Raw genomic sequence first — 14,741 nt, 5'->3', positions numbered from 1 at the left:
TGTCTCTCCTGGTTAGTGCTAAATAGGTTAAAAATCAGTTTCATAAAGGTTGATTGGATTTATTCAAAGAATAAATGTTATGGGGGAATAGTTATTGCATATTAGTTAAAACACTAGCAACAGCAATTTCCTAATCATTCAAACATTCAAGTTTACAGGACAGTTATAGCTCCCTAAGCCAGCTTAGCCTCATTTCCCTCCAGAGAACAGAATTCCCACCATGTACATACTCCGATGCACACTGCCTGGGAATGCAGCCAAACGTTAGACAATAACTTGAATTTATATAGCGCCTTTAACAGTGAAACGTCCCAAGGCGCTTCACAGGAGTATTGAGATTTAAAAAATGAGATACACTGCTCAAATTGATCATATTTAAGATGTCACACCTGGTTCAGTGTCAAGTTTTTACTTTGCTCGTAATTATATTTAATTAAACTATTTTTGACAAATGGTTTGTAATTTGGCAATAGAACTGAGACATATCACTTCTTTCAGTAGGCGAAAACTCAGTATTCCCAAAACATACAAGGAATAATTTTGCCACGGCTCCTGGTGTTGAGCCCCACGAGACAGAACAGAGATGGGGATGTGTCAACAGAGGGCTGATTTTGTGAACTGCTTACCCAGTCTAGCAAGGTTCTATGCTGAAAGCCTTGCTTTGCAATTCTTGCTAGGATGGGAGTACAACAACCATTCAAGTTTCCAGTCATTGCTTTAGTTTAGTTTTTAAAAATATATAGTTCTCACTGGAATCTATTTATTATTCAAACTAAGGTGTCTGCCAGCTAATAGTTACGGTTTGCAATAAAAAATGGTTGAGCATTTTCAGTTTCTGCAAGTGCTGAATCGAACTGAACATATGAACATCAACGGACAGGAAAAGACCCACTGGTCCATCCTGTTCCATACAATTGCATCACATAGGCCCTGGATTCCCATCACCACGTACACAAGTGCCCCTCAAGTTTCAGGATTCCGCTTGCTCTGAGCATGCACGAAAACCCGGAACTTGTGATCTGTCAAGTTTCAACTTGAGATCCACCGCATCCCCGGGAAATTTACTGGCGGAGAGTTGAGCTATTTGCCCAACGAATGCCCGTGAAACTGTTACGCCTGGTAAAAACAGGCCCAGGCCTTCTTTTAACAGCTTAAGAGTTTAAATAATTAAAATAAATGTAATTATTTAAACATAAAGAACTAACATTAGTGAAAATTATTTTTAGCTAAATGGTTTAATTTATTTTTCAAAAAATTGTGTTTTAAATGTTTCATTTAATTGCATTTTAATTTATTTTGAACATGTAATGAGTTATTGTTATTTAACTGGTGTGTAATTGTGCTTTTTTAGGGGATTCCTAGTCCTGCTTATGTGGATTCCATACGTAAATGGAATTTCCATAAGCATAATAGGATCCCCTTTTTCATTGGTTGGCCTGGCCTGTGATCCCAAGGACTTGTGAACCACTTGCGTCCCTGTGATACGTGGGCCTTTACGCATGTGGACGCGGAGGTGCCCCAGAGCGCGAGTCTACGAACCTCTGGGACCAACAGGTTGGTTCGTACTTTTCTCGCGGTTCGGAGGCATTTACCCGTGAGAAGCCTCCGACTCCAAATTGAGGCCAAATATATACACCCCCCACCCCACCCCACCACGTTTTCTCCTGGGAGAGGCGAAAAATCAGATTAAAAACCCAGGCTTGTAACCACCAATGTTTCACCCGAGTTATATAGATTAGAATGCTCTCTCTACAAATAAAACCACAGTGTACAAGGACAGAATGTAGAATTGCATTGCTCACAGTCGAGGTGGACATAGTACAAACAAATGTGCCTACCTACCAGTGCATTTTACAGAAATTGTAACAATGACACAATCCTTAGAAGGAATCGGGAAGGGCAGTAAGCTCGAATCAAGTGACGAATTTAGAAAGGGGTAACATAATATAGATCAAAGAATAAGTTTGGACAAAACATTGTATAAAATCCACTGAAGCCAAAAACAAAAAGGAAACGGAGAGAGTTTTGAAACTTTGATGGCACACAAATGTACGACATCGTTTACAAAGGCAAAGTGAGCATAAGCAAACCTTTAGGGCAGACTTTAATTCCTTGTTTGATGGCTCAGTGGGTAGCACCATCACCTGAGTTAGAAGGTTGTGGGTTCAAGTCCCACTTCAGTGACTTGAGCACAAAAATCTAGGTTGACACTCTAGTGAGGGAGTGCTACACTGTCAGAGATGCCGTCTTTCAGATAAGATGTTAAACCGAGGCCCCATCTGCTCTGCCAGGTAGACCTAAAAGATCCCATGGCATTATTTTGAAGATCAGGAGAGTTTTCTCTGCTATCCTGGTGAATATTTACTCCCCAATCATCATTAAAACAGATTATCTGGTTATCATTACATTGCTGTTTGTGGTAGCTTGCTGTGCACAAATTGGTTGCCATGTTTCCTACATTGCAAGTGACTACACATCAAAAGTACTTCATTGGCTGTAAATCGCTTCGGGTGGTTGTGAACGGCGCTTTCTAAATCCAAGTCTTTCTTTCCTGAGAAACAATTAATATCGCAAACAACAAAACTCAATACCTGGCGCCACTAAATAACACCAGTGCAATGATACCTACAATCAATTCAAACCGGGTAGTAGAGGCGTGAAAGGGGGTCAGCATTAACTAAGGCGAGTAAAGAGTGTGAACATTAAGCCCGAAGGCAGAGGAGAGGCGGAGGAATATCAGTATGAATGGAGAGAAAAAGATGGGTGTCCCCTTGTGAATTGGGAAGGTATGGTTAGAGTGCCTGTGTGAAAGAGTGAAGGAAGAATGACTGTTGAAGTGACTTGTCGAGAGCTGCTGCATGGTTGCTCCTAATGGTTGGATAATAAATCCAAATGTCATATATTTCCAGTAATTAAAACATTCAAAATCTGATTTGTTAAATATTTAAAATAGATAACGCATCACTTTTAACTATTTTTAAAAAAAGTTCCAGAGGAGCATGCCACCAGACTGCTACAAATGTGTATCGCGTGGACTGCATGCGTGCGTGGCGCGGGGTGGGGGGGAAAGGAGGAGGAGGAGAGAATCATACCTTGGGTGGATGCCATTTAGAAAAAGTGTACATCAGTTTAAAATGTGCTGCCTATACTTGCAACCATGACTCAAGATCACATCTCAACATGATCTACCTGTAGGGAGCCACCTGGCCTCCCTTTTCGCAGCTTTCTCTGCCACTGGTTATGTGTGTGTTTGTTAAGGTGAAGGATGACTGCGGTGGGTGGAGACACATATTTAAACCCGATACGCCTACTGTCAGCCTTTAAGCCCCTCCAGGTCAGGGATTACATTGCCAAGTGCAGAGTAAAACTTGTTCTTCCCTGCCCAAACACATTAAGATTTTTGGAGTCTCGAAAAATCAAGGGATACGGAGATCGGGCAGGAAAGTGGAGTTTAGGTCGATGATCAGCCATGATCTTATTGCATGGCGGAGCAGGCTCGAAAGGCCATAGGGCTTATGTTCTTAACCACTCTTTAAAGAACTAGTTCGTATGCAAGCTAGATTAATTTAGAATAGCTGCACTGGCTTTTTAACTCCTCCACAACTACTAGAAATGTATTTTTATTCCAGCACTTCTACACCGAAATCAAGAAAAACAATTTTACATTTATAGATCTGTGTAGTGTGCCTCACTTTTCCCCTCTAGTGCTGGCGGTCACCTGATAAATATTCTAAATGTCTGGCATAATTATTGACCCATGCTTCTGTATCTGTCCAAACAATTCTCCATTTCCAGGTAACTCCCTCTACTGACTTTCTTGCACTTACAAGATCTTGAGGATTGGGGGTAGTGTGCTGACGTGGATTGAGAACTGGTTGCCAGACAGGAAGCAAAGAGTAGGAGTAAATGGGTACTTTTCAGAATGGCAGGCAGGTACCGCAAGGTTCTGTGCTGAGGCCCCAGCTGTTTACATTGTACATTAATGATTTAGACGAGGGGATTAAATGTAGTATCTCCAAATTTGCGGATGACACTAAGTTGGGTGGCAGTGTGAGCTGCGAGGAGGATGCTGTGAGGCTGCAGAGTGACTTGGATAGGTTAAGTGAGTAGGCAAATGCATGGCAGATGAAGTATAATGTGGATAAATGTGGATAAATGTGAGATTATTCATTTTGGTGGTAAAAACAGAGAGAGAGACTATTATCTGAATGGTGACAGATTAGGAAAAGGGGAGGTGCAACGAGACCTGGGTGTCATGGTACATCAGTCATTGAAGGTTGGCATGCAGGTACAGCAGGCAGTTTAGAAAGCAAATGGCATGTTGGCCTTCATAGCGAGGGGATTTGAGCACAGGGGCAAGGAGGTGTTACTACAATTGTACAGGGCCTTGGTGAGGCCACACCTGGAGTATTGTGTACAGTTTTGGTCTCCTAACTTGAGGAAGGACATTCTTGCTATTGAGGGAGTGCAGCGAAGGTTCACCAGATGATTCCCGGGATGACGGGACTGACATATCAAGAAAGACTGGATCAACTGGGCTTGTATTCACTGGAGTTCAGGAGAATGAGAGGTGATCTCATAGAAACGTTTAAATTCTGACGGGTTTAGAGAGGTTAGATGCAGGAAGAATGTTCCCAATGTTGGGGAAGTCCAGAACCAGGAGTCACAGTCTAAGGATAAGGGATAAGCCATTTAGGACCGAGATGAGGAGAAACTTCTTCACCCAGAGAGTGGTGAACCTGTGGAATTCTCTACCACAGAAAGTTGTTGAGGCCAATTCACTAAATATATTCAAAAAGGAGTTCGATGTAGTCCTTACTACTCGGGGGATCAAGGGGTACGGTGAGAAAGCAGGAATGGGGTACCGAAGTTGCATGTTCAGCCATGAACTCACCGAATGGCCTACTCCTGCACCTATTTTCTATGTTTGAGTACCTGAGGTGGCGGCACAGTGGTATTTAGTCGGGAGGGAGTGGCCCCGGGAGTCCTCAACATGTCCTCTCATCGCTTCAGGTCAAGCATGGGCAAGGAAATCTCCTGCTGATTACCAGCTACTGCCCTCCCTCAGCTGACGAATCAGTATTCCTCCATGTTGAATATTTCTTGGAAGAAGCACTGAGGGTAGCAAGAGCACAGAATATACTTTGGGTGGGGGGACTTCAATGTCCATCACCAAAAGTGGCTCGGCATCACCATGTCTTGAAGGACATAGCTGCCAAACTGGGCCTGCAGCAGGTAGTGAGAGAACCAACACGAGGGAAAAACCTACTTGACCTCATTCTCACCAATCTGTCGCAGATGCATCTGTCCACGGCAGCATTGGTAGCAGTGATCATTGTGGAGACGAAGACCCATATTCACACTGAAGACACTCTTATTGTGTTGTGTGGCACTATCAGCACACTAAATGGGAGAGATTCAGAGCAGATCTAGCAACTCAAAACTGGACATCTATGAGGCATTGTGGGCCATCAGCAGCAGCAGAATGGTATTCCACCACAATTGTATTACATCTCATGGCCCGGCATATCCCTCAGTCTACCATGACCATCAAGCCGGTTCAATGGAGTGCAGAAGAGCATGGCAGAAACAGCACCAGACGTACGTAAAAATTATACCCCAACCTGGGGAAGCTGCAACACAGGACTACATGCATGCTAAACGGCAGAAACGGCATGTTATAAACAGAGCTAAGTTATCCCACAATCAACGGATCAGATCAAAGCTCCATAGTCCTGCCACATCCAGTCGTGAATGGTGGTGAACAATTAAACAACTAACGGGAGGCGGCGGCTCCAAAAATATCACCATCCTCAATGATTGCGGAGCCCAGGATGCGTGTGCAAAAGACAAGGCTGAAGCGCTTGCAACCATCTTCAGCCAGAAGTGCTGAGTGGATGATCCATATCGGCCTCCTCCTGAGATCCCCACCATTTCAGAAGCCAGTCTTCAGCCAATTCGATTCACGTGATAGCAAGAAGCGGCTGAGCGCACTGGATACAGAAAAGGTTATGGGCTGCAACAACATCCTGGCTGTCATGCTGAAGACTTGTGCTCCAGAACTAGCTGTGCATCTAGGCAAGCTGTTCCAGTGCAACTACAACACTGGTATCTACCCTACTAGAAAAGTGCCCAGGTATGTCCTGTCCACAAAAGGACAAATCCAATCTGGCTAATTACCGCCCATCAGTCTACTCTCAATCAGCAGCAAATTAATAGAAGGTGTCGTCAACAGTGCTATCAAGTGGCACGTATTCACCAATAACTTGCTCATCGATGTTCAGTTTGGGTTTCGCTCCATACCTCATTGCAGCCTTGGTCCAAAAGGAAAAAGTGTTGAATTCCAGAGGCGAGTTGAGAGTGACTGCACTTGACATCAAGACTGCATTTGACCTTGTGTGGCATCAAGGAGTTCTAGTAAAATTGAAGTCAACTGGAATCAGGGGAAAAACACTCCACTGGGTGGAGTCATACCTAGCACAAAGGAAGATGGCTGTGGTTGTTGGCGGTCAAATCATCTCAGCCCTAGGACATCACTGCAAGAGTTCCTCAGGGCAGTGTCCTAAGCCCAACCATCTTCAGCTGCTTCATCAATGACCTTCCCTCCATCATAAGTTCAGTAGTGGGGATGTTCACTGATGACTGCAGTGTTCAGTGCCATTCACAGCAACTCAGATAAAGAAGCAGTCCATGCCCGCATGCATCAAGACTTGAACGACATTGAGGTTTGAGCTGATCAGTGGCAAGTAACATTCGCACCACACAAGTGCCAGGCAATGAACATCTCCAACAAGCGAGAGTCTAACCACTTCCCCTTGGTATTCAACAGCATTGCCATCACCGAACCCCCACAACATTAACATCCTCGGGATCACCATTGACCAGAAACTTAACTGGATCAGCCACAATAAATACTGTGGCAACAAGAGGTCGTCAGAGGCTGGGTATTTTGCAGCGAGTGCCTCACCTTCTCTGACGTCCCAAAACCTTTTCACTATCTACAAAGCACAAGTTAGGAGAGTTATGGAAAACTCTCCACTTATCTGGACGAGTGCAGCTCCACCAACACAAGAAGCTCGACACAAAGCAGCCCACTTGAGTGGCACCTCTTAAACATTCACTCCCTCCACCACCAGTGCACCGTGGTTGCAGTGTGTACCATCTATAAGATGCACTGCAGTAACTCGCCACGACTTCTTCAGCAGCACCTCCCAAACCCGCAACCTCTACCACCTAGAAAGACAAGGGCAGCCAGCGCATTATCACCTGCAAGTTCCCCTCCAAGTCACACACCATTCGGACTTGGAAATATATCGCCATTCCTTCATCATTGCTGGGTCAAAATCCTGGAACTCCCTCCCTATCAGCACAGTACGAGTACAGACTGATCCTGGGATGGGAGGGGGTGGGGGGGGGGATTGTCCTATGAGGAGAGATTCAGCAGACTAGGCCTATATTCTCTAGAGTTTAGAAGAATGAGGTGATATCTAATTGAAACATACAAAATTCTTAAAGGGCTAGACAGGGTAGATGTTAGGAGGATGTTTTCTCCCATCGGGGAGTCTAGAACCAGAGGTTACAGTCTCAGAATAAGAGGTCGGCCTTTAAGACTGAGATGAGGAGAAACTTCTTCACTCAGAGGGTGGTGAATCTTTGGAATTCTCTACCCCAGAGGGCTGTGGAGGCTCAGTCATTGAGTATATTCGATAGATTTTTGATTATTAAGGGAATCAAGGGATATGGTGACAGTGCCGGAAAGTGGATTTGAGGGAGAAGATCAGCCATGAACTCATTGAATGGCGGAGCAGGCTCGAGGGTCACATGACCTACTCCTGCTCCTAATTCTTATGTTCTTTTGACTGCAGCGGTTCAAGAAGGCGGCTCACCACCACCTTCTCAAGGGCAATTAGGGATGAGCAATAAATGCTGGCCTTGCCAGCGACGCCCACATCCCGGAACGAATTTTTTTTTTTAAAAGTACTCATTTTAATAGAGTTAACAAAGCAATATTAATTTCTTTACATTTAATACTGGTTCCATTACCAAGATAGTGGAAGTGTATTAAAAGTCTTTATGAGTATAAAAATAAGGCAATACATTGAAGACAATTATGTCGGTCATACATTTATCCAGTTCTCTTTGGTACCTTGTTAGCACTGAACAATTGATTTTGTGTATTGATTAATGATTTCACACCTCTGGTACACGCAAACCATTATATAAAATATTAACGCCCACACAAGTGCAGTTTACACAGTATAAAATACTTGAGCACAAGTAGATAATCCTGCAATATTCAGCCTTCTAAAACTCAAGCTTGGTATCAGCTAATCACTTCTAACCTATTTAGATAATCTTATCGCCCACTCTTCAAACTTTTGAGTTGTCTATGGTACGGGTTATGCCCCTTCATCCTAGTTTCTCATGAGTGTTGGGGAAAATTTCCTTTAGGAGACAGAGCAACAGAATGATATACCCAAGAGGGATTAAAGCAGTGCAAAGTAAGATTTATTAAAGATTAGCTTCTGTATTATTTAAAATAAAGGGTATTTCAAGGGTAGCACCGCAACATACGTTTACATTCATCTTTCAAGAGGAAAACCTAAAACAACTTATTCTAACAACTGCATTCAGCAATTCATAAACTGCTGATAATTGCAATGCAAATAAGAATTATAAAAGCCTTTGAGTTCAACTGATGAATGATGAGTTGTCAATTCCAAGTACAAAGTAATTAGAAATCTGGAGACTGTTTATGCATCACTTTCGCCAAGATAAATTGACAAACATGTAAAGATTTGCCGAAGAGGAAGTTTTAAAAGAATTCTTTTTCACTTAGGAGCCTGGCAGCTGCCACGATCTGAGCAATAATGCGGTCAAGGTGGATTAGGCATGCTGCAACAACCCTACTCCCGAGAAACTGGGCAAGGCTGCTGACAGTACATTCTTGAAATAAAGCAAAATTCTGAAATCTTCAAACTTAATAAACTGCTGATAATTGCAATGCAAATAAGTACAACAACATGTGTTTTGAGTTCAATTGAATGAATGACAGGTTATAAATTCCATGTATAAAAAAGTAATTAAAAATCTTCAGCCTGTTCGTACAACACTTTTACCAAGAAAAACTGAAGAGATTTGCAGATGAGGACATTTTTAGGCTTGGAGGCATTTTACAATCTTGGAACCATCACTCATCAGAGAAAAACTGTCAGAAGGAAACAAGAATAAGTTTGAAAAAGAGCAGCATGCGTAGCAGATGTTTTCTACCTAGCACGGAGCTAAAAGACAATTTTTCTTTTTAAAAAGTCTACAGAAATGCAATAAATCTTTGCCATTCCAAAATATTGGATGATTTCTTTTAACAAAAATAAATGACCAGAAAACAAAATAATTATTTTCAAGTCAATAAATTAAGACTTTTACAAATAAGCAAGAGGGCCATGCAGTTGCAATAAATTGCGATGCTCAAGAATCAAAAGGGTATACCACACAATATACATTTTCCTTTTACATTCTCAGATGAATCCACAGCAAATCTGTTACATATTAAAGGTTGAAGAGCAGTCACGCTCAAGATAAAATGGTTGCTCACCACTGAAACGCTGTCTGCTGAAAGCTGGGACATCAGAGATTTTTTGCTCTAAAAACTGTTTAAGATTTAGTCTGTGAACTGACTGTACCAAGTGAAGGCATTGCAACCTTGTAATGTGACTGCAAGAAAGCCCTCCTTTATCAATCAGCACAAAACTTTAAAAAAAAATTGTTTCAACAAAGAACCTTGCTTCTTCTGAGATGCCAAAAATATCCTTGACTGCATCTCAAACCATGTTGTTGCCCAGAGAGCATTCTGTACATCTTCAAACACTTGAAACAGCAATGAAATATCTCCCATGATTTTCTTCTGTACATTTTTTTTTGAAGCTGAGACAGCAAAGAACTGGCTGTAAAGCACCTCATACCAAAAAGCTTCTACTTTTACCTAGACCAGGCACATACATCAAGTTTCTATGCTACCAGAATGAGTGACAGAATTACCAGCCTATCAGCTTGGGTATGTAAGTAAAATCATCCCATCTAGTATTCAAAGTAAGGTCATATGACCCTTATTCCAAATGCTATTGGTTCAGGATGAGCCTCGTGTTTGATTCTAATCATAGTAATGCCACCCATTAAAGGCTCCCTATATATGCAATAAATCTTAGCTATATAATGCCTTAGGTGTTATTAAAAAAAAACATGTAATCTCACCAGTGCCTCCCAATTGTTATAGGGCCGGAATTCTGTAATCTTCTGAGCCCTTCTCAAAGAACACTGAGGTATAAGAGCAAGTTCATCCACTGTAGCATCCTGCAGGAAGCTGATAATTTTAGTCCTATATTCAGCTTCTGCCTCTTCATCTTCATCTTCACTAATGTAGTCCACATCAAGGGAGCTCTCACCACCAGACTGAATGGATTCCACATCTTCAGAATCGCTGCTCTCCCTTTGAACGATTCTGCCACCTTTTTGTCTTTTGTCATGTTTTTTGCTTTTACCATTCTGATCTTTCATTGCTTCAGTTTGCTTTAACTGCACTGCTGGCATCTCTTTAGGTTGTGTTTTAAAATGTGAGGTGGCATCTTTTCCATTTATGTTTTTAGGCTCTGGCATACAAGGCACTTCTTCATCTTCTAAATACATAAAAGAAACAAATACATTTCAGTTTGGAAAAGTTCAAATAAGGAGAGAACATTTAAATTTAATTTAAATAAAGTCACATCTACAAACTACTTTTAACAAAAGCACTTATACACAATACTGATATTAAACAACACAATTGGGGCATTTAATCTTAAGGTGGTTGGCAGTGAGAGCCCAGAAGACAAAAATTATCAAAATTAATATACTGTATCAAGAATTAATGAGAGATTCAAAGGCTAAGCCCAAGAGGAAAGGAGTTTGTATGCGAATTATGGATATTAATACATTAAAATCCATTTTTTCCTATGAAAGTTACAATCTTAACAAATATTTTGCATCTAAAACTCCTTTCTCCTTAAACTCTTACATTGGCTTAAAGCATTTTTTTTGAAAAATGTAAGTTTGCTGTAAGAGGTTTGTCTTGCAGATAATAGATTTACAATAAGCTGTTTTTATGATCTACCATTACTTCCAATTTAGAATGTGAAACAGTAAGTTATATTGAACAGCTCTGAAAATTCGCAGCGCCTTTAAGATATACAGATTAAGAATACAGAAAAAAAATCCCATATTCCAGTATGAACCTGGATGCAAGCAGGAATTTCCATGCATTAAAAGAACTGTAAGCCCATTAATTTTCTGGGGAACACAGATACTGTGACATCCCTAACCTCTTGAACGCATAACAGTTCCTCAATTAAAATGTTAGAAAGGTAACTAATTTCATTAAGAAATGTCAGCTTCCACAATACACAAATGAGTTTTCAAAATATTTGTACACACTTATGAATAATTACTGCCATGAACAAAAATACTTGACTGCAGGAGGAAAAAACAAATTCGTTTTGAAAAATGTTCATGATGGGGAGTGCATGTATTGGCATGCAAAAGGCATCACAATTGTGTCAGACAGGCTGGATAGATCTGTAGATCTTCTGTCTGCAATTTTTGCTATGTTCATTTCAACATGTTTTAATTACAACAAGCATTCTTAATTCTGCATTTTGATTGAGGCTTCTCGGATTATAAATGGGCCAACACCACTAAAACTGAAAATATTAAATTGTAGTCAGGTTGTTGCGCAAAGAATGAACTCTGCAGGAGGGATGGAACTGCATTAATTTTACATTTAAAGATTTTCAGAAATATGCTGGACATATAATTAACAAATATTGAAGAACTTTATAACACCATGGTTGCAGTTGTACTGCATAACTGGTTTTAGATTGATAACTTTAGAGTGCAAAGTACAACTCACAAGATTGGAATCATACTGTAGGTTGCATCAGACTGCTGCTAAAAGTGCGTTTTAGGAGAGCTATCTGAAGATTATATACTTACATGCATGCGCAGAACTCTATTCTCTGGCAGTTATTGTTTCAATATTAGGAAAGAGTAGGCAACACCATTGGCTTTTTCAGTTTAATTCTAAGTTTGTAAAGTGCTCAGGTCAAGTACTCCACCCAGTGCCAGATGGCTTCCTGCAGAGGGTTTCAGTGTCTGGTTTATTGGGGGGGGGGGGGGGGGTTTGAAGTTTCAGGATCAGATTCCCAAATTTTACTGGGACTTTGCATCGGTGTACACCCAAAGCCACTGCACATTGATAGGAAAATAGCCATATAGCTACAGGTTATAACTATACCGCTATTTGTAACTCCAATAGGGAATTTAGTAGTAGGAATAGTGCACAGTCACCCACCCCTATATAAATCACGAGCTCCCACACCCTGAACGATCATTACTAAAATCCTGTTGACTATAAACCTATAAAACTCCTAATTAAATTAAAATGTAATAAAAGGAAATGAACTACCAGTTTAAAAAAGAATACATATGCAATAACCCAGAACATGATGTGGTAAGTTATGCGAGTGATGCTAATTCTCCTCATACTAATTTACTTCAGGAAATGTACTCCACATTGGGACACATGTAAGAAGGAGCAAAATATTTCAGTCCAAAAAGCTGTGATTTAACTGCAAGCAAAAAGTTAATGAAAATTTTCATGTTATTATAAAAATATTTCTCAAACAAAAATTTCCCCTTACCAGCTTTATTTTAAAAAGCCTTTTCCAGCTTTGATTTTAAACAAAAGATATGTTGCAAAGTTCAAATCGTATAGGCAACCTGTACCTTGATTGGCAAACACCTGCAAGGCTTCCAAGGCCTCCCAATAGGACCAGTCGTGTTCTTCCAGGACTTCCCTTAGTTCCTAATGAAGTACAGAATATCAATTGCAACAAAATGAACCACTTTTATTCTGGCAGGACACGATCCTGCTTGCGCAGCTCGGTAGATTGCAATCAGCAATTTCTGCAGGGATCCTTTAACTGCACCACATATTTGAGGAAAGGTATCAGTCACACTCAGTATAATAATCCTGGGATTAACATGCTACAGAAGTCCGATCAATCGAAAAGAAAAGAATGTAATATTCAAAGTCGGTCATAGACAAATGACTGGCTTGTTACAGATCACACCACACAGTAAATCATCTCTTAGCATAGTTCTATCTTCCTATTCCATTGCTTTAATATATATGCATTATGCAAGTAATTTTCCAGTCCTCTTTGGATCTGGGCATGGTGCCGGAGGATTGGAGGACTGCCCTTGTTTAAGAAGGGAGAAAGGGATAGGCCAAGTAATTACAGGCCTGTCAGCCTAACTTCAGTGGTTGGACAATTATTGGAAAAAATCTTGAAAGGCATTTGGAAAGTCAGCACGGATTTGTTAAGGGAAGATTGTGTTTGAGTAGCCTGATTGAATTTTTTGAGGAGGTAACCAAGAGGGTCGATGAGGGTAGTGCGTACGATGTAGTATATATAGACTTTAGCAAAGCTTTTGATAAGTTCCCACATGGTAGACTGGTCATGAAGGTTAAAGCCCATGGGATACAGGGCAAAGTGTCAAGTTGGATCCAAAATTGACTTGAAGGTAGGAAGCAAAGGGTAATGATTGATCGATGTTTTTGTGACTGGAAGGATGTTTCCAGTGGGGTTCCGCAGGGCTCAGTACTGGGACCCTTGCTTTTTGTGGTATATATCAATGATTTAGATTTGAATTGGGAAGGGGAGGGGGAAGGGGAAAAGGGAGAGGGAGGGAGAAGGAGGGGGGGAGGGAGGGAGGGAGGGAGAAGGAGGGGGGGGAGGGAGGGAGAAGGAGGGGAGGGGGGGAGGGAGGGAGAAGAAGGGAGGGGGGAGGGAGGGGGGAGGGAGGGGGGAGGGAGAAGAAGGGAGGGAGGGAGAAGAAGGGAGGGAGGGAGAAGAAGGGAGGGAGGGAGAAGAAGGGAGGGAGGGAGAAGAAGGGAGGGAGGGAGAAGAAGGGAGGGAGGGAGAAGAAGGGAGGGAGGGAGAAGAAGGGAGGGAGGGAGAAGAAGGGAGGGAGGGAGAAGAAGGGAGGGAGGGAGAAGAAGGGAGGGAGGGAGAAGAAGGGAGGGAGGGAGAAGAAGGGAGGGAGGGAGAAGAAGGGAGGGAGGGAGAAGAAGGGAGGGAGGGAGAAGAAGGGAGGGAGGGAGAAGAAGGGAGGGAGAGGAAGGGAGGGAGAAGAAGGGAGGGAGAAGAAGGGAGGGAGAAGAAGGGAGGGAGAAGAAGGGAGGGAGAAGAAGGGAGGGAGAAGAAGGGAGGGAGAAGGAGGGAGGGAGGGAGGGAGAGAAGAAGGGAGAGAGGAAGAAGGGAGGGAGGGAGGGAGGAAGAAGGGAGAGAGGAAGAAGGGAGGGAGGGAGGGAGAAGAAGGGAGGGAGGGAGAAGAAGGGAGGGAGGGAGAAGAAGGGAGGGAGGGAGAAGAAGGGAGGGAGGGAGAAGAAGGGAGGGAGGGAGAAGAAGGGAGGGAGGGAGAAGAAGGGAGGGAGAAGAAGGGAGGGAGAAGAAGGGAGGGAGAGAGGGAGGGAGAAGAAGGGAGGGAGAGAGGGAGGGAGAAGAAGGGAGGGAGAGAGGGAGGGAGAAGAAGGAGAAGGGAGGGAGGAAGGGAGAGGGAGGGAGGGAGAAGAAAGAAGGGAGGGAGGGAGGGAGGGAGAAGAAGGGAGGGAGAAGAAGGGAGGGAGAAGAAGGGAGGGAGAGAGG

At 42.5% G+C, this 14,741-nt stretch overlaps 1 protein-coding gene across 5 annotated transcripts in view; it reads right to left on the bottom strand.

Annotated features, from left to right (window-relative positions):
- The window catches only part of LOC139250321 (SWI/SNF-related matrix-associated actin-dependent regulator of chromatin subfamily A containing DEAD/H box 1-like), a 137,757-nt gene that overhangs the window by 61,655 nt on the left and 61,361 nt on the right, over positions 1 to 14,741 (bottom strand). For all 5 annotated transcript variants that reach the window (XR_011591292.1, XR_011591291.1, XM_070872810.1 and 2 more), the window contains exons 7-8: positions 12,817 to 12,895; positions 10,252 to 10,673 (exon numbers count right to left, since the gene is read on the bottom strand). Coding sequence is in view for 3 of the 5 variants with exons in the window: in XM_070872810.1 (XP_070728911.1) it covers positions 10,252 to 10,673; positions 12,817 to 12,895 (501 nt within the window). In the remaining 2 variants the exon portion in view is untranslated. The remainder of the gene's footprint in view (positions 1 to 10,251; positions 10,674 to 12,816; positions 12,896 to 14,741) is intronic.

The sequence above is a fragment of the Pristiophorus japonicus genome, chromosome 2 (assembly GCF_044704955.1).
Source record: "Pristiophorus japonicus isolate sPriJap1 chromosome 2, sPriJap1.hap1, whole genome shotgun sequence".
Classification (NCBI taxonomy): Eukaryota; Metazoa; Chordata; class Chondrichthyes; family Pristiophoridae; genus Pristiophorus; species Pristiophorus japonicus.
The sequence above is the reverse complement of the archived record's forward strand: the minus strand, read 5'-3'. Positions and strand labels throughout refer to the sequence as shown.